The 21215-nt window shown below is 35.4% G+C and overlaps 1 protein-coding gene, 1 non-coding gene and 1 pseudogene across 2 annotated transcripts; 2 read left to right on the plus strand and 1 right to left on the minus strand.

The window, feature by feature from the left end:
* The first annotated feature begins 2896 nt into the window (after positions 1–2896).
* Positions 2897–12450, plus strand: LOC107468398 (protein ROH1-like; annotated as a pseudogene).
* Positions 12451–12527: 77 nt separating this feature from the next.
* On the minus strand, positions 12528–17830 carry LOC107468745 (uncharacterized). Its single transcript, XM_021132562.2, has 15 exons — positions 17236–17830; positions 17040–17125; positions 16361–16515; positions 15991–16052; positions 15660–15834; positions 15463–15531; positions 15124–15297; positions 14890–15023; positions 14570–14762; positions 14415–14474; positions 14090–14314; positions 13714–13972; positions 13404–13609; positions 13249–13299; positions 12528–13155 (listed from the first exon to the last, which is right to left on the minus strand). Exons 1-15 carry the CDS (start codon positions 17412–17414, stop codon positions 12868–12870), a joined length of 2316 nt encoding a protein of 771 aa, XP_020988221.1. The 5' UTR covers positions 17415–17830; the 3' UTR covers positions 12528–12867.
* A 579-nt stretch (positions 17831–18409) lies between these two features.
* TRNAN-GUU (transfer RNA asparagine (anticodon GUU)) lies at positions 18410–18483 on the plus strand. The gene has a single exon. It is a non-coding gene; the product is annotated as a tRNA-Asn (tRNA).
* The last annotated feature ends 2732 nt before the right edge of the window (positions 18484–21215 follow it).

Raw genomic sequence — 21215 nt, forward strand, 5'->3', positions numbered from 1 at the left:
AGTGGACAACGCCACTGCCTACTACCCGGGGTTACACATCACATTTCAACATCTTCCACTGTTATCCATTTAACACATTCATTCATTAATCATATATGCATTTATACTCAGCCATAATCAATAATGGCTGTGCCGTGACCCGACAATAACTCAGTCATCCGGCTCATGGTTCAATCAAAAACCAGCCATTTATCAATAGATATAGCCCTTCGGCTCATGGCATACACGGTACTCCTACCGTCATCCTCCATATCTCATATAATCATCGTTGATCATCATTGATCATAACTTTTCCCTTGCTTCACTCGCAAGTTACCACATCCCCTAACTCCTTCCCTCATAGCTAGGCATATCACAACGATTTAAGATATAAGTGGTGAGATCGGAGGCTTAGAAGTATGAGATTTGACTTTTAAAACTCAAAAATCAACTTTGGCATGAAAGCAGGTTCACGCGTACGCATACTCCGCGCGCACGCGTGGATGGCCACAAAACTCATCGGCGCATATGCGCCATTCACGCGGACGCGCGGATTAAAAAAATAGACAACAACGCGTACGCGTCCGCCACGCGTACGCGTGGGTGCATTTGCGCCCCAGGCACAAAACTGGCACAACTCTGGCACAACTCTCGGGAAAATGGCTGGGCATTGGGTGCAGCGCAACGACGCGCACGCGCACACCACGCGCACGCGTGGATGGTGCCTTCTCGAAGAACGACGCGTACGCGCCAAGTGCGCCTACGCGTGGAGGGTCATTCTGCTAAAAATTTTCTAAGTTAAAAGCTGCAGAATTCACAGATTCAACCCCCAATCTTCCGACAGTCATAACTCTCTCATTTTAAATCGTTTTTCACCCGTTCTTTGAACGGCATGGACATCCCGGATCCAATTTCATTTCTAAACAGATTTGGCACAAAACAGAGATCCGTAGTCCAAGTTATGTCCCGTCAAAGTATGCCCAAAAACCATATTTTTCATGCAAAACCACAAAGTGCCATTTTCAAAACAAGCCATTTTTTATCTCTTTTCAAAATCAACCAAAACATGCCAATTTTTAACCCTTTTTGAAATCAATCAAAATATACCAAGATCAACATCAAGCCTCCTCAACTCATACATTAATACTTTACCACGATTCACAGAACCGCCATATAACCATTTTTTACCCATTTCGACAAATGGCGAAATTACAAACACATTAACATGTCACATATCCTTCCCCATCCCAATTTCCAACAATACTATTTCCAATCGGTCATCATTATACATAATCAATATTATACTCATTATCACGTGGTTTCACCCACAAATCAACCTTAATCATTCCTCAAGCATATATCACAACATACATATCTCTCATGCATCATCATACCATCAAGGCATCAATAATCATAATCACATATATGACCACATAATATATCCCAACCAAAACCAAACATACCTCATCTACATAATTTCACCCAAAATTACCAAATTCCACACTTCAACTCTTCAAACCTTATTATTCAATAACCAACCCAATCATTCATATATTCATTATTTAAAACTTATCCAATCACTTGTGTCATCATACAATGCACACATCAACTTACCTTCCTTACCTCTTCTCGGCCTCCAGCCCAAAATTCACGGCCTCCGGCCCAATTTCACAATTTAAATGCATAAACCACAAATCAATACTCATTACCCAATACATCAATTCTCAATACACCAAGCATACAAGGCCACACAATTCTCAACCCAATCAATAATTGACATTACATACCAACTATGCATATTAGCACCAACCATTTACACAATCCAAACTTAATCCTAGGGGCACCTAGCCTAGGAATTCTCATCACACCACACGGTACTTAAATGAAACTTAAACCGTACCTCTTGTAGCCAAATCAATTGAGCCTCTTCTTTGGAAGTCTCCACCAACCTTAGCTCCAAGCCTCACCAAAGCTCCTCAAGCAACACCAATCTCCCAATTGTGCACCAAAACCATCAAATGCACTAACATAACCAATATTACATACATACATCAACCTAGGGCTCATAAAGATGATAAATCACAAGGGTTTGAGCACTTCTTACCTCAGCCCATTTGAAGTAGGGATAGAACCCACTTAGAATCCATGTTGGAGTATCCCTAAACACCCAAAATCACAAGATTTCAACACTAACTTCCCAAAAACGTGTAACAGTGGGGAATTTCGAAAACTGGGCAGAGATGAATGGAATACTCACCACAAAACTTAGATAGAATTGTAGAGGATGAGAAGAGCGACGCGTGGCCGCAAACGGCTCGTCAATCGGAGCTCCGTAGCTCAAGTTATGGTGGTTTGAAGATCAAAGAGAGTTAGGTTTTCTCTCTTCTCTTCTCTCTTCTTAATTCAGCGCCCCAACCCTTCTTTTTAGGGTAAAATGAGCTGAAATGCTCCTAACTAATGTTTATATATGTTGGGTCTTGGGCCCACTTAGGCCCGGTTCACTTATTTTTGTCCGTTGGCCCAATTTTGGGCCAAAACCTTTAAGATTAGCGCTCCAAATCGCACTTTAAATATTTCTACCTCCCCTAATCATAATTCCTCATTTCTTAATCTTATTTACTCATAATCAATTTTCTCAGCTGCAGTACCAGACAGGTCTCAGCCGGTACTGTCGGTCAAAATTCCACTGCGCGCTTTTACGCAGAAAACTATGTCTTCCGACTCGGAAAATTCACTGAATCCAAATATTATATTTAAATCATCAAATTCCAATTGCCAAATATTCCAATCATATTCGCTCCTACTTAACTCATTATTTAATTAATTTCGGTTAGACCGGGTATTACAGCCTCAACTAGTGCCGCTACTATCCTCCATTGGAGGAATATGTGAAGCCCCGCCTCCTACCAAATTGGCCATGTACCTTAATTTCAGCATGAACAAGTATGTGATTGGTTGTGTTGACGGCAGTTTGTTAATGATAGTAAAACATGATTCTGATGCTATGGAAATGCTCCATATGTGCAATAAATTTGATGTGTTCAAGTTGAACAAGAATTCAATGGAATGGTCAAGAATACATAATTTAGAGGATTATACAGTAATGATTGGATATAATTCGTCTATTCAAATGTTTCCTGGCAATTCCCCTTATTGCAAAGAAAATCAAATATACTACAGAGACAACCAAGTGGAGTTGCACACTCCTGGCTGTTAATGTTGCAAGTGTGAGGAGTGCATAAAGTTAGTCCCACATCAAATAAAGCAAGGAAGAGTGAGGAGTTTATAATTTGAGAGAATCATTAATTTATTACCTTAAGGTTTTGAGTTGGATGTGGTATTTTCTCATCTTATATTATCTCACTTGATTCCTCCCCAAAATCTCTCCGGTGGTCGAGACCTCTCCACAGTTGGCCCAACAAATGGTATCAAAGCTGATGGTTAATCAGTTTGGTGGTTTTAAGGAGTATTCAAGGTGAAGCATCGAAAGTCTTCCCAGCAAAGGTGGTTCGGGCGGCGTGTCCCTCGATGTTTTGTGGCGGTGTGATGGACGAATACTCGTGGTAGAGGAGCCAGAAAGAGGGGAGTTGATGCTTGATGTGGAGACTCACACTTAAGGGGGAGATTGTTAATGTTTCAAGCGTGAGGAGTGCATAAAGTTAGTCCCACATCAAAGAAAGCAAGGAAGAGTAAGGAGTTTATAAGATGAGAGACCCATTAACTTACTACCTTAAAGTTTTGAGTTAGATGTGGTGTTTTCTCATCTTATATTGTCTCACTTGATTCCTCCACAAAATCTCTCCGGTCGTCGAGAGGTCTTCACAGTTGGCCCAACACAAACCCAGCCTGCAAGATACAAACACCAACAAAATACTACCAAATGTGAAAACTTGGTTGTTACCCTAATAGAGTATCTACCATAGCTTTTTAGTGTTTTTTTTTTGCACTTATAAAGTTATTTCTTAGTCTTCTATTTTATAGGATTTAGCTAAAAGTAGTTAAAATAGAAACTTCAGGATTTTTTAAAGTATTGAAATTTTAAAAAGTTTGTATAATTTATTTGGATTTCTTATTTATAGTATCTCTATCACATTTATTTTTAGATTGATAATAAAAAAACAAATTCTTATAAATGTTATAGTGGAATGTGTATTTCTGTGTAAATTTAAAAAAATAGAACTATTTTATTTTTATTCGTTGAAATTTTTTATAATTGAATATGATGATTCTTTGCATCAAAGAGGATACTTAGTTTATTTTTTAAATTTTTAATTATCATTTGGTTTTCTATAAATATTTTTTATATATAAAAAAAAATCTTAGTGATTTATTTTTTTTTCCGTAACTTTTTTTTTATAAAATCAGTTAATCCACGGTCATCACCATCACCAAATAAGTTAGTGGCTCATTTGTTTGGATATGGATTCTTTGAATGTGTTGTTTATAGCTATAAAAAATTGTGTATTTTTAATTAATATGGAGTTGATTTTTTTTTTGAATTTCAAAACATAAATGGCAAGCACCAAATTGGAGGAGGAAGAAAATTGATGGTCCGATTTGAGGGGAGCATTTTGGAGAATTGGTTTTGTATTTTAAAAATTTTTAAAAATTAAAGTTTAGAAACTAAAGGATTGGTTTTATAAAAGTTCACAAATCAAAATATCGATTTTGTGTTTAAAAAAAAAGTTAAACTTTTAAATTGGAAGGCCAGATTTGTAATTTGTATGTGAAAAAAAATATACCAAATCTCACGAGTAAATTTTCGTAATGGTTTTTGAGATTGACGGCGTGCATTAAAATCGTCCATGGGATTCTAATTGCACCAATTACATTCTTGAGATTGAAAAAATTGTACCATAGTAGTCCCTGACCCATTTTCTGTCAAGAGCGCGCTGACATAGCTTGATAATGTGGACCTTTGGTGACACGTGTCACCTCATAGTTTGGCCACGTGTAACGGTATGATGACGTGTCGGCCAACGACACGTGGCATGCTGAAATGGATGAGTATGTCACGTGTCACAATGCTATTTATCCACGTATCAGATTTTGTCATGTGTCGCAATGCTATTTGTCCACGTGTCATCCACTGTGTCATCGTTACATGTTCACCAAATTGGTCCCTTACTTTGCATCAAATTACTCATTTTAGTCTCTAAAATTGAATGTCGTGCACCAAATTAGTCCCTTCATCAGTTTTTTCTCATTTTTTTAATAAATTTAAAATTCTCATTATATATTTGAATACACTAATTTTAATTTTATCTTTTCACAAGTTATTTAAATACAAGTGTGTTTATAAATTATTTTTAAAATATTAGTTTTAATTATACAATTTTTTTCTACAATATTTTATTAAAAGAATTATGTTACATATTGATATTGATTTAATAAAAAGTGTAAGTTAAGAGTATAATAATATTCCTTAATACAATTTTTCTAATATTTAACACTTTAATAAATATTTTAGAAATATTTGATAAGGCACTTAGTAACTAATATAAATTCATTATTCCCATCCATTTTAAGAATGTCCGATTTCCCATATAATTAACTTCTCACTAAATTAATAAGATAGATTTATACTATCGATTATAATAATTCATTTTATCTATAACTTAGTTAGGCGGCTTTTTCATATATTACACTATTAATCAATATAAGTACTTATTGTAACCATGACTTGAACAGTATTAAAACAGATAGAATTAAACACAAGAGACAATAATAAAGTTTTGGTTTTAGTTAACATGTACTCTAATGATACAAGTTAACATTATTAATTAAAAAATTTATTATAAATTAGTGTATAAAAAAATTGAGAATTTTAAATGAGAAAAAACTGATAAAGAGACTAATTTGGTGCACGACATTCAATTTCAGGGACTAAAATGAGTAATTTGATGCAAAGTAAGGGACCAATTTGGTGCACATGTAACGATGACATAGTGGATGACACGTGGACAAATCGGACAAGTGGACAAATAGCATTGTGACACGTGGCATATTCATCCACGTCAGCATGCCACGTGTCGTTGGCGGACACGTCATCATATCGTTACACGTGACCAAACCATGAGGTGACACGTGTCACCAAAGGTTCACGTTATCAAGCCACGTCAGCGTGTCGTTGACGAAAAATGGGTCAGGGACTACTATGGTGCAATTTTTCCAATCTCAGGGACGCAATTAGTGCAATTAGAATTTCAAGAACGATTTTGGTGCACGACGTCAATTTTGAGGAGAGAAAGTATAGGGAGCCAATGACCTAAGCGTACAATGTGTACAATGAAGGTTTAGAAAGTATTAGAGATATGATTATTAGTGTTACATTGTCCTATCAGGTTACACTTTTGGGATGAGTGGTTTCAGGACATAGTATTAGAGTTCTAGATTCGGAAGATCAAGAGTTCAAACCTTGGTGAATCCAAAAGTAGCTTTTTATAACATGAGATGTTTATTATCCCTGGTATCCGGATGGTTACGTTTAGGCCATTGGCTCGCTAACCTCAATTAGAATCCCAACTATTTGAGCCATGTTAATGTTGTTGCACTTGCCGCGGGCCTTTGTGTTGAAGGGGAGGGGAGGAAACGACGCCATTTTTTCTTGGGAAGAAAATAGATCTTCTCAGTCGATTTATCAAGTATGATATATCTAAAATTACAGCAAATCGTAGTAGATTTTGTTTTCTATATTGTTTTAGTACGAGGTTTACTTGTGGATGCAAGTTATAATCACGTTATGGGCAAATACTATATTAAGCTATTTTAATGTTGTTGAAGTTAACAATAACATAAACATATAGAGTATGAAACTGAAGTCAAATATTCGTCATCTTGAGTTCGTTGCTTCTACCCTTTTCTCCGTTTTCTTCTCATCATTTCAGTTTATATATATCCTGCACTTCTTAAGTAATCTGAAGCTGTTTTTGATGGGTTCATTTTAGGCAATGTATGTGCTTATTGTGTCTACTTTCTCTCAAGGGTAGTGACAGTGCCATCTACTGATAATCAGGCTCATTCAGAGCTTGAATCATTTCAAAAGCATGTAACTGATCGATTTCAGGACCTATCTGGGGTTAGGGATGATGATTTTCTCTCCATTGGTTGGATGCATTTATCTTCTGTCATGAAGAATTCAGAGCCATTCTATTGAAGAAAAAAGATCAGGTGTCAAAATCCCCTCTAGATCAGTCTATTTCTGAATTCCTTGAGAGGTCAGTGAAGGCATTTGACATTTGTAATGCAAGTTGCAATGGAATTGAGAATATTCACACTTGGCTAAAGCATGTGGAAATTGTCTTGTGCTCCTTGGGTTCTAACCAGAGAGCATTTAAGGAAGGCCAGTTTCCAAGGGCTAGAAAGGCACTGATGGATTTAGCATTGGCAATGCTTGATGGGAAATGTTAATTATTTGCTTTTGGACTGCATTAAGTTTTTTTATTATTATTTCAGTTTGTTGTTTTAGTCAATTAGTGGTTCCTGCACTTTAGGAGAAAAGTAGTTTTTGTTATTCCACTTCCTTATCTAGTGGGTATGTGGCAGTTTCTGTTCATCCCACTTCCTAGTTTAGTGGTGATGTGGTAGTGTCATGGATTAAAATCCTATAAATGTACTGCTTCAGTAAAGTAAAAATGTGTGATTCCCATTCCTTTCACCTACGTATTTTTCTTATATCTCTGTCCTAAATATTTCTGTTTATACCATAAACCAACAAATTGGTATCACAGCATTCTTCTTACGGGGCCTGTGAAAATGGAAGGTGAAGCAAGTCTCTCACAAATTGCTCCGCCCACCTTTGATGGAGAAAACTATGACCTTTGGGCAGTTAAAATGGAGTCTTATTTGGAGGCATTGGACCTTTGGGAAGCCGTGGAAGAGGATTACGAAATTCCTCCGCTGCCAAACAATCCTACCATGGCTCAAATAAAATTGCACAAGGAGAAAAAAACAAGGAAGGCAAAGGCAAGATCATGTCTCTTTACTGGTGTTTCATCAATAATCTTCACCAGAATCATGACTCTCAAAACACCAAAAGCAATTTGGGACTATTTAAAGGAAGAATACGCAGGGGATGAGAGGATTCGAGGCATGCAAGTGCTCAACTTGATGAGGGAATTCGAGATGCAGAGAATGAAAGATTCTGAGACAATCAAAGAATACTCTGACAGGTTGCTTTCTATTGCAAACAAAGTTAGATTACTCGGCACTGAATTCACTGATTCTAGAATTGTGGAAAAAATTCTAGTTACAGTGCCAGAGAGATATGAAGCATCAATAACTACTTTGGAGAATACGAAGGATCTGTCCAAAATCACCTTAGCAGGAGTGTTACATGCCTTGCAGGCCCAAGAGCAGCGAAGGCTTATGAGACAAGATCACGTGGTTGAAGGTGCTTTACCAGCCAAGCATCATGAAGTTGGAAGTAGTCAAAGCAGCCAAAGCAAAGACAAAGGTAAAAAGAAAAATTACCCACCTTGTGAGCATTGTGGCAAAATGGGTCACCCACCCTTCAGATGTTGGAGAAGACCAGACGCAAAGTGCAACAAGTGCAATCAGCTTGGACATGAAGCTGTAATTTGCAAAGGCAAATCTCAACAACATGAAGCTAATGCCAATGTTGTAGAGCAAAATGAAGAAGATCAAATCTTTGTGGCAACATGCTTCTCAGCAAGGAGTAGTTCTGAATGCTGGCTGATTGATAGTGGTTGTACAAACCACATGACATATGATAAAACTCTTTTCAAGGATTTGAAGCCTGCTAAATTCTCAAAAGTCAGAATTGGGAATGGTGACTATATTTCTGCAAAAGGAAAAGGAACAATTGTAATTTCAACTAGCTCAGGTATGAAAACCATTTCAGATGTTCTGTATGTGCCTGACATTGACCAAAATCTGCTTAGTGTGGGTCAATTGTTAGAAAAGGGATTTAAAGTTTTTTTCGAAAATCTACATTGTCTTATCTTTGACACTACCGGTCGGGAGATTTTAAGGGTTAAAATGAGAGGAAAAAGCTTCTCATTTGATCCAATTGTGGAGGAGCAGACAGCTTACATCACCCAAGTCAGTCCCACTGAACTCTGGCATAAGCGACTTGGTCACTGTCATATTCAAAGGATGCTGAACATGAAGAGGAAAGATATGATTGAAGGTCTACCAATACTCTCTGATCATTTGCCAAATTGTAATGCCTGTCAATTTGGTAAACAAAACAGAGTGTCATTTCCCAAAACAGTTTGGAGAGCCTCTCAAAAGCTGCAACTCATCCACACTGATGTGGCAGGACCTCAAAGAACTCCATCGTTACAAGGTAGTCTATACTTTATTCTTTTCATAGATGATTTTACAAGAATGTGCTGGATTTTTTTCTTGAAATTCAAGCATGAAGTGGCTGGAGTCTTTGTAAAGTTCAAGAATATGGTGGAAACTCAAAGTGGGTGCAAGATACAATTTCTAAGATCAGATAATGGGAAGGAGTACACCTCAACACAATTTGATCAATTTTGTGAAGAAGCTGGTATTGTACATCAACTCACAACCCCATACACTCCAGAGCAAAATGGAGTTAGTGAAAGGAGAAATAGATCAGTAATGGAGATGGCCAGATGCATGCTGCATGAGAAGGAATTGCCTAAAGAATTTTGGGCTGAAGCGGCCAACACAGCCGTTTTTCTTCAAAATCGACTTCCATCCAAGGCTTTGAAAGACAAAACTCCTTTTGAGGCTTGGTATGGATATAAGCCTTCACTAACCTTTCTTAAAGTATTTGGTTGTGTTTGTTTTGCACATGTTCCACAGGTTAAGCGCGACAAGCTTGACAAGAAAGCAATTCCGGGTATTTTTGTGGGTTATAGTTCTGTTTCAAAAGCCTACAAAGTGTATCATCCTCAATCTGGAAAGTTGACTGTGTCTAGGGATGTGCATTTCAATGAAGATCAACAATGGGATTGGAAGAACCCACGAAAAACAATTGGACCTTGTAACAATATTGAAGATGATTATGGCGGAAACCAAACAACAGAGTTGTGTCAAAATGAATTAGAAGATGATCATCCCATCAGAGGCACAAGACTGCTGTCAGACATTTATCAAAGATGCAATGTAGCAGTATGCGAACCTAGTTGCTGTGAAGAAGCACTCAAGGATCCAAAATGGAAAAAGGCAATGGAGGATGAGATTTCAATGATTCAAAAAAACAACACATGGGAAAAGGTTGACAAGCCTCAAGACAGAAAAGTTATTGGAGTTAAATGGGTGTTCAGAACAAAGCTTAATGCGGATTGCTCTATCAATAAATACAAGGCCAGACTTGTAGTAAAAGGGTATGCACAAATTTTTGGTGTTGATTATTCTGACACGTTTGCACCAGTGTCCAGATTAGATACAATTAGATTGGTGTTAGCAGTTGCTGCTCAACAAGGCTGGAAAGTATTCCATTTAGATGTCAAATCAGCTTTTTTAAATGGAGTTTTACAAGAAGAGATATATGTGGAGCAGCCAGAGGGATTTGTTATGCATGGAGAAGAAGATAAAGTCTATCTACTAAAAAAAGCCCTTTATGGATTAAAACAAGCACCAAGAGCTTGGTACAGTAGGATAAATGAACACCTATTGAGCATAGGCTTTGTAAAAAGCTTGTCTGAGGCCACTCTTTATGTAAAACATAAGGGAAAAAATTTTCTCATAGTTTCCCTCTATGTTGATGATCTTTTAGTAACTGGAGATGATACAAGTTTGGTTGAAGAATTCAAGCAAGAAATGATGCAAGTTTTTGAAATGACTGATCTTGGTCTTATGTCTTATTTTCTTGGAATTGAGATCAAACAAAATGAGGATGATGTGTTCATATGTCAAAAAAAATATGCTAAGGAAATCTTAAAAAAATTCCAGATGGAGGAGTGCAAAGCGGTTAGCACACCAATGAACCAAAAGGAGAAGTTGAGCAAAGAAGATGGTGCTGATAAAGTTGATGAAGGCTATTACAGGAGCTTGATTGGATGTTTAATGTATCTCACTGCAACAAGGCCGGACATTTTGTTTGCTGTAAGTCTTCTCTCTCGATTTATGCATTGTGCTAGTGAAATGCATTTAAAGGCAGCAAGAAGGGTATTGAGATATATTAAAGGTACTGTTGATTATGGTGTGAAGTTTGAGAGCTGTCAAAATTTCAAGTTGTGTGGATTCTCTGATAGTGACTGGGCTGGATCCATTGATGACATGAAGAGCACTTCCGGATATTGTTTCAGTTTAGGCTCAGGAGTTTTTTCATGGTGCACAAAGAAGCAGGAGACAGTAGCACAATCCACTGCAGAATCTGAATTCATAGCAGCAACAGCAGCTGTAAATCAAGTTTTGTGGCTGAAAAAGATCTTATGTGATTTACATCTCCAACAGAATCACAAGACAGAAGTGTTTATCGACAACCAGGCAGCAATTGCGATTTCAAAGGATCCAGTGTATCATGGCAAGACTAAACATTTTAATATCAAGCTCTACTTCTTAAGAGAGATGCAGCAAAATGGAGAAATAACTTTGGTTTATTGCAGGTCAGAAGATCAATTGGCAGATTTGTTTACAAAGCCACTTCCTGTCAGCAAGTTTGAGCTATTGAGGCAGAAAATTGGAGTTTGCAGATCCTAAAGCAAGGAGGAGTGTTAATTATTTGCTTTTGGACTGCATTAAGTTTTTTTATTATTATTTCAGTTTGTTGTTTTAGTCAATTAGTGGTTCCTGCACTTTAGGAGAAAAGTAGTTTTTGTTATTCCACTTCCTTATCTAGTGGGTATGTGGCAGTTTCTGTTCATCCCACTTCCTAGTTTAGTGGTGATGTGGTAGTGTCATGGATTAAAATCCTATAAATGTACTGCTTCAGTAAAGTAAAAATGTGTGATTCCCATTCCTTTCACCTACGTATTTTTCTTATATCTCTGTCCTAAATATTTCTGTTTATACCATAAACCAACAGGAAAGAATCCGGATCAGCCTTTTCTCACAGAAACAGATCTTTTGGGAGAAATGGCACCAGCAAGGATCATCATCGCGAATCGAAAGGGCATTCTCAGTCGCATTCGTGGAGTGTATCACCATCATGGTCTGCAGCCAAGCAGCTTCAGTCCATTGCAAGCAACCTGGTTCCTCCTGGTGCAAATGAGATTATTGCAACAAGAGGGCTGACAGTTCCTATCTATACAATGAATTCTGTTCTCTTGTTTGTTTTGATAGATGGATTGGATCCATTGGAGCACCAAGTGAAGGAAGCATTCCGGAAGATTATGACTTGCTGGATTGAGATGCTTGATCTTCTAGGTACTTGATATTGGTGGAAATGTTACTTAAAATTGAGATTATGACTAGCTGAGCATTATGACTTACCAGCATTTTAGAAAGAGGAAGATTGCATTAACAGATAAATCATCTAGCTATTGCTATCTGATATTTTATTTATTTATTTATTTCAGTATACTTGTGTTTAAAAAGGAAACTGATGGCATGGTTACTAGCCCAAAAAAAAAAAAATCTTCTAATTTCAATTGTCAGTATACATCATCTTGTCCTTGTTCCAATGATCCTAGTCCTACAGAACTAACAACTTGTCAAAGACTTTTCAACTTCTAGATAAAATCTACATGTACTTTTATTGCTTTTACATGGCATGCAAGGAATGGAAAACATATTTGCCTCAGTTAACTTACATGTTATAACTCAAGTCCTAGTTTTGGACTTTGGTCACCATGCACTGCTTTTAATAATTCCAGTTATGGATTGGAAGTACTGTATGAACCTTACCATCTTTTTTTTTTAATTGTTATTATTATTTCTTTTTTTTTTTTCTCTCTGTCTCTAAATCAACATGGTGTGAATTCCATGCAAATTCAACTCCCTTGTTTGCTAACTAAAAATCTCTGGGAAAGACCACATTATGAACTTGATAAAGATGTCACGCTCCAAGAAGTCGATATGAGCAGCTCGTCCAAGGAATGAATTCAAATTCCTTCCATAGGATGAGGTGTCAAAGTTGATGTCGAAACGCATGACCACACGACGGTCAGAGTGAGTTCGGAGTTGGTCCAAGCAGTTATTTAACATCTGGAGGAAGACTTTTCCTTGTTTGGAGGAATCCAAAGAAGCTCCTGGACACGATTCTATTCTGGCAGAATGATATGGAACATAACCATCCTGAAATGCATGGAAGTTTAGAAATATATCATTGCCTAATCATCAAGTTCAAGAAGAATATCTTCCTAGACAGTTCATGCCTTCTTAGGTTACCTGAGGTGAGGCTAGAAGAATCACATTCCTGAAGTTTATCAATGTCATCTTCTGTAGTAAAAACAAACATAATTTTACATTGGTATACAATGAAATCAAATATAAAGGGGTGAACCAGTTCCTGTGAATAGAAACTACTTATATGAATTCAGTACCTTGGAAAGATTGTAGATGAAGGTGTTCTCAAGATCATTATTATCTGAGAAAGTTAGTTGATGCATGCATTGCATGTCTGTCATCTTCTTCAAGAGCCACAACCCCGAATTGAATATAGGGTTCGAACTATACATATAACCCAAGTGCGGACCAGACATAGAAACATATGTATACAAGTATCTTGTATATGGCTCCATGATGCTTTCTGAAATTCAATAAATAAATAAATGCAGATTATTACTTCTCCTTGTTTAAACATCAATGAGTATATATTATGCTTCATTCCTTAAAAATCTTGTGCACTAGTACCTGTTAAAGCAGTTCTAATAATGAGATTCCCCATAGAATGGCCAACAAAGCTAAGATGGATGTCCTTTAAGCGTCCACTTCTTGAAGCTTTGATGATTTTCTTCTTCAAGTATTTGTCGACTTCCTTGGCGAGTCGTGATCCCATTTCTCTTATGTCACCAGATGTATTGTCTTCATTTGCTTCTGACATAAGAAACTTTACTTTGGGGTCTATTATGACCCATTGGTTCCGAACAAGCCGTAAATCCAAATGATGTCCCTGTTAATGTTTCATGTTTGAGTGAAGAGGGATCACATTAACTTCAAACTAAAAGGAGATGAAGGAAAATAGAGTACTATAATAAATTATGAATGAACTTAAGAATGTGAAACATGCCTGAAAGCCATGAACAAAAACAACTACTCTCAGAACATCCTCATTTTGAAACAGGTTACTCTGAGACAACTCGCATGTTGTAGATCCATTTTCCACATCCAAAGGAGTGAGATAAGAATTCACACTCACAGACCTTGTGATGTTTGCTAAGCGCTCTACAATAACAATAGGAACTTGCGAAGGATCTCCAAACATGAACATGTCTTGAAGTGACCGGCTGTTAATCTGCATTGAGTTCAATGTCACAAATTCCAATCAACAAGAAACAAAAGGAATGTTGTGATGATCTGCATTCAATATTTCATATGTCAAAAAAAGGACTTACCCTCATTTGTGCTATACCTTGTCTGTGGAGTTCAGCTCGCATTATTGATGTCTGAACAGGCTGAAAATGAAAATATTGATAGATGCACATTATCTATTTGGTTATGCTGATTCATATAAAGATTATCTAATGATTAGTTTAAACTAGATAATTACATCATCTGATAACCTCCTTGTACTTAGTGATCTTCTTAGTAATCCATAGAAACGTGAAGTCCCCTCAACATCATTATTCATGTACTGATGAGGCATCTCAACCTTTGAGTACACCATCCATATTGAACATTCAGTTTTTCGATCATTAGCCCATGAGTTAAACAGAAACTCCAGTATCTTTGTTTTATTTTCCCTGGACGAAAGTATCATATAATTAAAATCCAAAGAAAAAGCATGTCATGGACTAGAAGGAATGCTGAAATGCTAAGAAATCCATGAGTTAAGATGCGCAATTACTCTGATAATAATTTTGAATATACCTGTGAAAGCTAAGAAATGCATTCCAGATATTTAAGAGTTGACTCCCCATAGACTGGAAAGAGTTTAACATATCATCCCATGAAAAATGTTGAATTGATTCCTTGTTAAGACGACTCGTATCATTATCGGCTTTCTGTTGAAGGGAGGAATAATGTATTACACAGATGTTAAATTTTAAAGCAACGGGAAGAGAAAACATGTAATGAAGTATCCACAATGTCGGAGTTAAGGACCTCAGCTTCAACTTTTGGCTTCATTGAAGATTGAGGTGACAATTTACCCTCAACAATATCTTGTTTCAAAGTAATTCCATTCAAATCAATATCTTGGTTGATTCCTTTGCTTATTCTTCTCAGGTCTTCAAGAAGGAAATCATGGGCAGCCATCATTGATTTGATAAGCACAACCTGATCTTAAATAAAGAGATTTAATAGTAAGCAAAAATAAATAGATTAAATATATGGAATTAATAATCCTGGAAAGTAATGTAAATAAAATGACAACTGAAACTCCTTAACAAAAAGAAGCATTGGTATGAAGTTGTAAAAGATTGTTACAGTGACAATGCATACCGTGTTTGATCTAACATAATCTTCATCATAAGTGTCTTCAGATGTCTGAGAAGCACTGCTATAATTAAACTAACGATATTACTCAAATTAGAATAGTATGTAGCAAACATAGGAACATATATAAGTGATGGCAATGCAACAGTTACCATGGCATCTAATTCAACAGTGAAAACATAAATGCTGACAAGCTTTGGTACCTTTTGTCGGGTTGTTCGATAACTAGGTTTTAGTAAAGTGATATGAACACTTGTATCAACAAGGACAGCATGGAAAGAATCAAAATAAACAGGACAATATGAATGTGATCCCAGAAGAGCTTTTGGGGGAATTCTGTACTCATGAACTGAACCACAAGAATCCAGCAACCCAGTCCTGGATATTGATGCAAACAATAACAGAATTGACAACTTCAAATTGGTATGGTAGTAATGAATAAATCTTAATCTAACACCAGGTCAATCAATATCTTTGCATTTAACTTTCTCTTCTTCAATAAATCAAGGACAGAGAAAAGCTTCATTAGCTAACCGAAATTCAGGTGTTGGAGAGTGCACGAGTTCAAATTTCAATATAACAGCAGAAGTTTTCTCCTGTAGATAAAATCAACTAATTAGCCTATAGTGCTTTTGTTCTCTTTTGAAAAATATACAAAGTTAAGGCTATATGTGCTGTGTGCACACCAAGAAGTTAGTAAGTTGCTACCACCTTTTCTTGCTCCCACACAGGAAACTTCAAATGATCAAATGCTATTCTAAATTTGTCCGCTTATGATAACATGTTTCTAATGTTTTTGTTGCTGAGCTAGTTAGTTTGCTAAATAGAGAAAATAAAATCCTCAATTGCCAACAGATACTATAAATTACACAAAAATAATTAACAAATAGATATAAACACTGACCTCATATCCACGAAATGATACATAGAATGAGATCATGATAGAAAGGAATACATCCTGCCTTGCATATGTTATTTGAAATGGCGGTGTTGAAAAACTATGGTCTGTATCATCAATCATCCAAACTCTAGATGAACTGTTAGCACCCACTTCAGGAGCTGCAGCTCAAAGAAATAATGGATTCTCATTGTTCATTCGATCTGAAGTGCAACCATTAGGAAACAGAGAAAACTAGTAGAAAAAATGTAACTACTCAGAATAACAATCATGCTAGTGCGAATCTTAGATCAAATCAAAAGCTAGACTAGTTCAAAATACAGGGCATAGATAATTTGAGAATGTGTGTCAATCTAGGCTAACATGAGATTTATTGAAGATGAAATTGGATGAAACATGCAGAAAAATACAGACACATTTGACTTTTGTTTTGCATGAAGGCATCCTTGTTAGAAAATTCATTGAATAAAAATGGAAACTCAATCTAGAAACTAAAAGAGCACAAGTTATTTTGAGATAAAATAAATAACCATGAGAAGTTCAAGCCTTGTTTGGTACAAGGGTCAAATTGTTAAAACAGAAAGCAACAAATAATGGAAACATGGGACAAGTTTTGTTTTTCCTGGTGGGGAAAAAAAAAACTTCTAAACTCATTTTTTTAAAAAATGTAATTTGAAATTGTCACCTTCATATTGTACAACCCTTGCAGGAATCCCAGGATAGGAGTCTTCACCATCCTCCCATCTCATGGTAATTTTGATTTTGTACCATCTACACAACAACAAAAGAATCATGATTCACCAAACAATGTTATTGAATGAACATATCATGTTTACTAAGAAATGATAAACTTTATTGGTAGAGATTGCATTTGAGCTTACCCTTCTTCAAAAAGGTCGAGATTATGAAACCTGTGAATGTAAATGGCAATTTCATGAGCAGCATTGAGCTGCTTCTGAATTGGTCTTGCAGGGGTGCCGGGTTGCTCCACATTCTGCGACCTTTTTGCTGCCAAAAGCCTTTGATTCAGACTCACAAACCATCCTATTCTCCGCAACATATGTATCTAGAAGCACAATGATCCACAATAACAGCCAATTCCAGAACGATCATCCCTTAGCTTCTCAATACAATTATTTCAGCTGTAAAGGAACCAACTTTCTCACACCCCATAACAGTTTGACATGAAAAAAGCTTCAAAGTCTTAAGCTTTAGACGACATTGGCATAAATGCAGGCGTGCGTTGATGCGATTGATCAGTGGTCGGAGATAGGAAAAGTTGGGACGAAAATGGAAAAAAGTGGCATAATGATTCTTAATCATAACTTGTTGTTTGTCATTTTAATTCATAATGATTAATGATAATAATTTGGGTAGCACGTAGATGGCAATGGTACATGAAGATAGAAGAGCATGATTTTAGCATTCTACAACCCTTTTTTGTCGCAGGTCTGGTGACATTTCTTTTGTTTTATGTAATCAACAAAAATATACATGCACACCACCATGTGTTATTTTATATAAAGAAAAATAATGATGAAAAAGTTGGGAGTACATAATCTTATATTGTTATCTTCATCATATTCAATTATTCATACATAGAGGTGCATGCTCTTTGCTGATTTTCATGCATGCTGTATCTCTATGTTTCCTATTCTGTTGTAGTTTGTGAACTTGTGATTAGGAATTGATTCACTAAAAAAAAAAAATTGTCATATCATTTCTCCATGGATTTCTTTGGGCTTCTTATAATTTCTTACACTCTAGGTAAAGCCCAAAATCTTTTATAACAATATCCCAATATTGTTTCTTCATTTGCATAGGGAAACAAAAGTTTGTCTATCTTTTATTATATTTATCAAAATACATTATTAAATAGTTGGAGTAGCTTAGTTGGTTAGAGCGTGTGGCTGTTAACCATAAGGTTGGAGGTTCAAGTCTTCCTTCTAGCGTTTTTTCAATATTTTCTAACATTTTATTTTAAGGGGACTTTTCCATAGGGAAACAAAAGTTTGTCTATCTTTTATTATATTTATCAAAATATATTATTAAATAGCTGGAGTAGCTCAGTTGGTTAGAGCGTGTGGCTGTTAATCATAAGGTCGGAGGTTCAAGCCCTCCTTCTAGCGTTTTTTCAATATTTTCTAACATTTTATTTTAAGGGGACTTTTCCATAGCTATTGAATCGCCCTGTTTTGCTGTGGCACTAATCCTACTGTTAAATAAATAAAGCAGATTCCTTAATCTCCTCTTCATTATTCTTTCCTTATCTAAATCCCAACCTTATCTCCATAAGCTAGCTGAATTGGCTTAGTTACTTAATTATGGCACTTAATCCATTTCTATACAAAACCATCAGTCCATCACCAACCCACCAAGTTTTTCTTATATGATTCAGCAGCCACTTCTACCAGAAATAGAACCAAAAATGAAACAAGAAAACAAAAGTTTCATTGTTATGATGTTATCTACTCAAAAAGATTAGACTACCATTAACTCCCCATTATTCTCTTCTAATTTCATCCACTAATCACATATTGCAAGCTCCTAATCAATTCTTCCTGTAGGTTGTTTCGTATTTTAATTTGTTACACCATCAATCATACGATTTTTAAAATTGAATTGGTTACTCAATCTTTTTGTTCGTATAAATATTGATCATCAATTTTAATAAGAAGTTAAAAAACACATACATATTCTAATTAGACTAAACTATTACTAAGTAAACAAAATATTAGAAGATACTTAAAACCAAACAACTGACTTATATTATTCAAGCTAACAAGATTTTAGATTTAAAAAAAAATAGTGACCTGAATGATTATTAGATAATATGATCTAATAATAATTGAAGTAGCTAGGTGCTTAGGTACGTATATAACAGCATGCATTACGAATAAGTATAAAACTACAATTAATATAGTGAGTAGAGTACATTTTATCTTATATATATGAGGGTAGCTTAATTAGAGCTACTTAATTATAGCTTATTGTAGATAATTTTGTGTGGGACAGTGTTAATAGCTATGTAAGATTCCTAGAAACCATAACCCTCTTCTCATTTTTTGTGGACACTTTTTTGAGTTTTTATTTCTACCTATTCCCACAACAGAAAGAATAATTGGTCACCCCATATCTTTATTTGTTCTTTAATTTGAGTATCAAGACACAGACGTTTGACTTCGACCAAGATATGAAAACTAATTAAACTACTCGTACGTAGGCTCCTAAATCTTTAGAGGGGAATTGTTTTTATATTCACATGATCGATAACCATGCTTTTGATTGAATTGGAAATTATACAGATGATCAAGTAACCAAGGCAATCCCAATCATTTATGAAATGGATTGTTTGAATATGGAAAATGAATGCGGCATGACAATATATAAGGGATATTGATATATGGCTATGGACCTAATAGGTAGTTTATTGGATTAATACTCCACTAATTAAAACAAATTAGTTGATTGGGAGAAGTAGTTCTTATTTTGTCCTACTCCTAACTTTTGCATAGCTTCAAGAATAAAATAAATAGTCCCATCGATGCCCTCTTACACACGAAAATTCTTCAATTTGCACTCATACACACTACAGCTAGCCCTCACCTATACACAAATATTTGCATTATTTTAGAAGAAGAATGAATCCTCTAAAAATATTTACAACTTTCTTTGAATAAAAATGAGAGAAAACTAACTTAATAAGTTGGTTGAGTGATTAATTTACCTATTTCTTAAGTGTAGAGTTTTAAATTATGTTTTGTATTTATAGCGAACTATTAGCTAGTCACGTAAATTTTTAAATAAAATTCACGTCAGCGACGAATTATTTTTTGTTGAATACCATAAAAAAGAAGACCGCACATATATATTCTCAAAACACATGTTAAATAATGTTACTAGCTTGCATAAAGGTGCAAGTAGTTCTACTATGATGCAATGGGAACACAGAAATGGATCTTGCGAGTTGTGATCTATTTGAACACACCTTCCCCATATCTCAGTAGTTTCGTGCAGTGAATCATCATAGATTTTTCCAGCTTTGTTTTTGTTTTAATTAAGCCAATATCTTCTTATAATCATAACATATTAGAAATTACACCAATTAGACAAACAGCCACTTGGAGGACCAATTGCGTTATTCAGAATTCCCAAGAACTAACATTGCATAAATAATAATAACAACTATATCTTACACAACTACTATACTTGCTTACTACTACTTTATACCTAGTGTCATATATGGTAAATGCTATCCAACCCCCTCTAAAATAACATGTAAGTTACCCTTCATTATGTGTCACATTGTAATTGGTCCTTATCTTAACCATAGTTGAGTTATTTTATAATTTATTATTCTTAAAATATCAAAGCTCTACTCCCGTTAATTGAAGCACATTCCACTCCTCCATTCTTTGTTTATCACTTTATCACCTAGATTTGGTCTTTCCAAGCACCGTCGCGTTCGTGAGAAGAAGCGCTAACGTCATCGCCATGCCCTCCTACACAACTTCTCTTCTCAGTATAGTATAACCAGTGCCTCTTTTTGGCGTGAATCACTGCTTACCCACATAATTAATGGTTAATTTGGTTATTAAATTTTTTTTATTAAAAAAACATATCTTTATTTAATTATGTGATGGAACATATATTTATATGTAAAATATAATATAATAAAATAAATCTATTCAAAATATTTAAAAGTATAATTAAAATCATGAACATACAAATATAATAATAAAATTTGTACTAAAAAAAATAAACATATTTTTTTTATCATACATATATTATTTAAAAATAAAATATATTATTAAAATTAATAACAAAAATTTAAAATAATAAAATTTAGCTTTTTTACCGT

The sequence above is a fragment of the Arachis duranensis genome, chromosome 10, assembly GCF_000817695.3.
Source record: "Arachis duranensis cultivar V14167 chromosome 10, aradu.V14167.gnm2.J7QH, whole genome shotgun sequence".
NCBI lineage: Eukaryota > Viridiplantae > Streptophyta > Magnoliopsida > Fabales > Fabaceae > Arachis > Arachis duranensis.

What these genes read in the sequence shown, in the direction of transcription:
- LOC107468745 (XM_021132562.2), bottom strand. Translation starts at nt 17,414, where the DNA reads ATGTTGCGGAGAATAGGATGGTTTGTGAGTCTGAATCAAAGGCTTTTG. An exon ending in GCATTTCTTAGCTTTCACAG is followed by an intron (nt 14,763 to 14,889) that starts GTATATTCAAAA and finishes ACTTTCGTCCAG; the next exon opens with GGAAAATAAAACAAAGATAC. An exon ending in TCATCTACAATCTTTCCAAG is followed by an intron (nt 13,300 to 13,403) that starts GTACTGAATTCA and finishes TTTTTACTACAG; the next exon opens with AAGATGACATTGATAAACTT.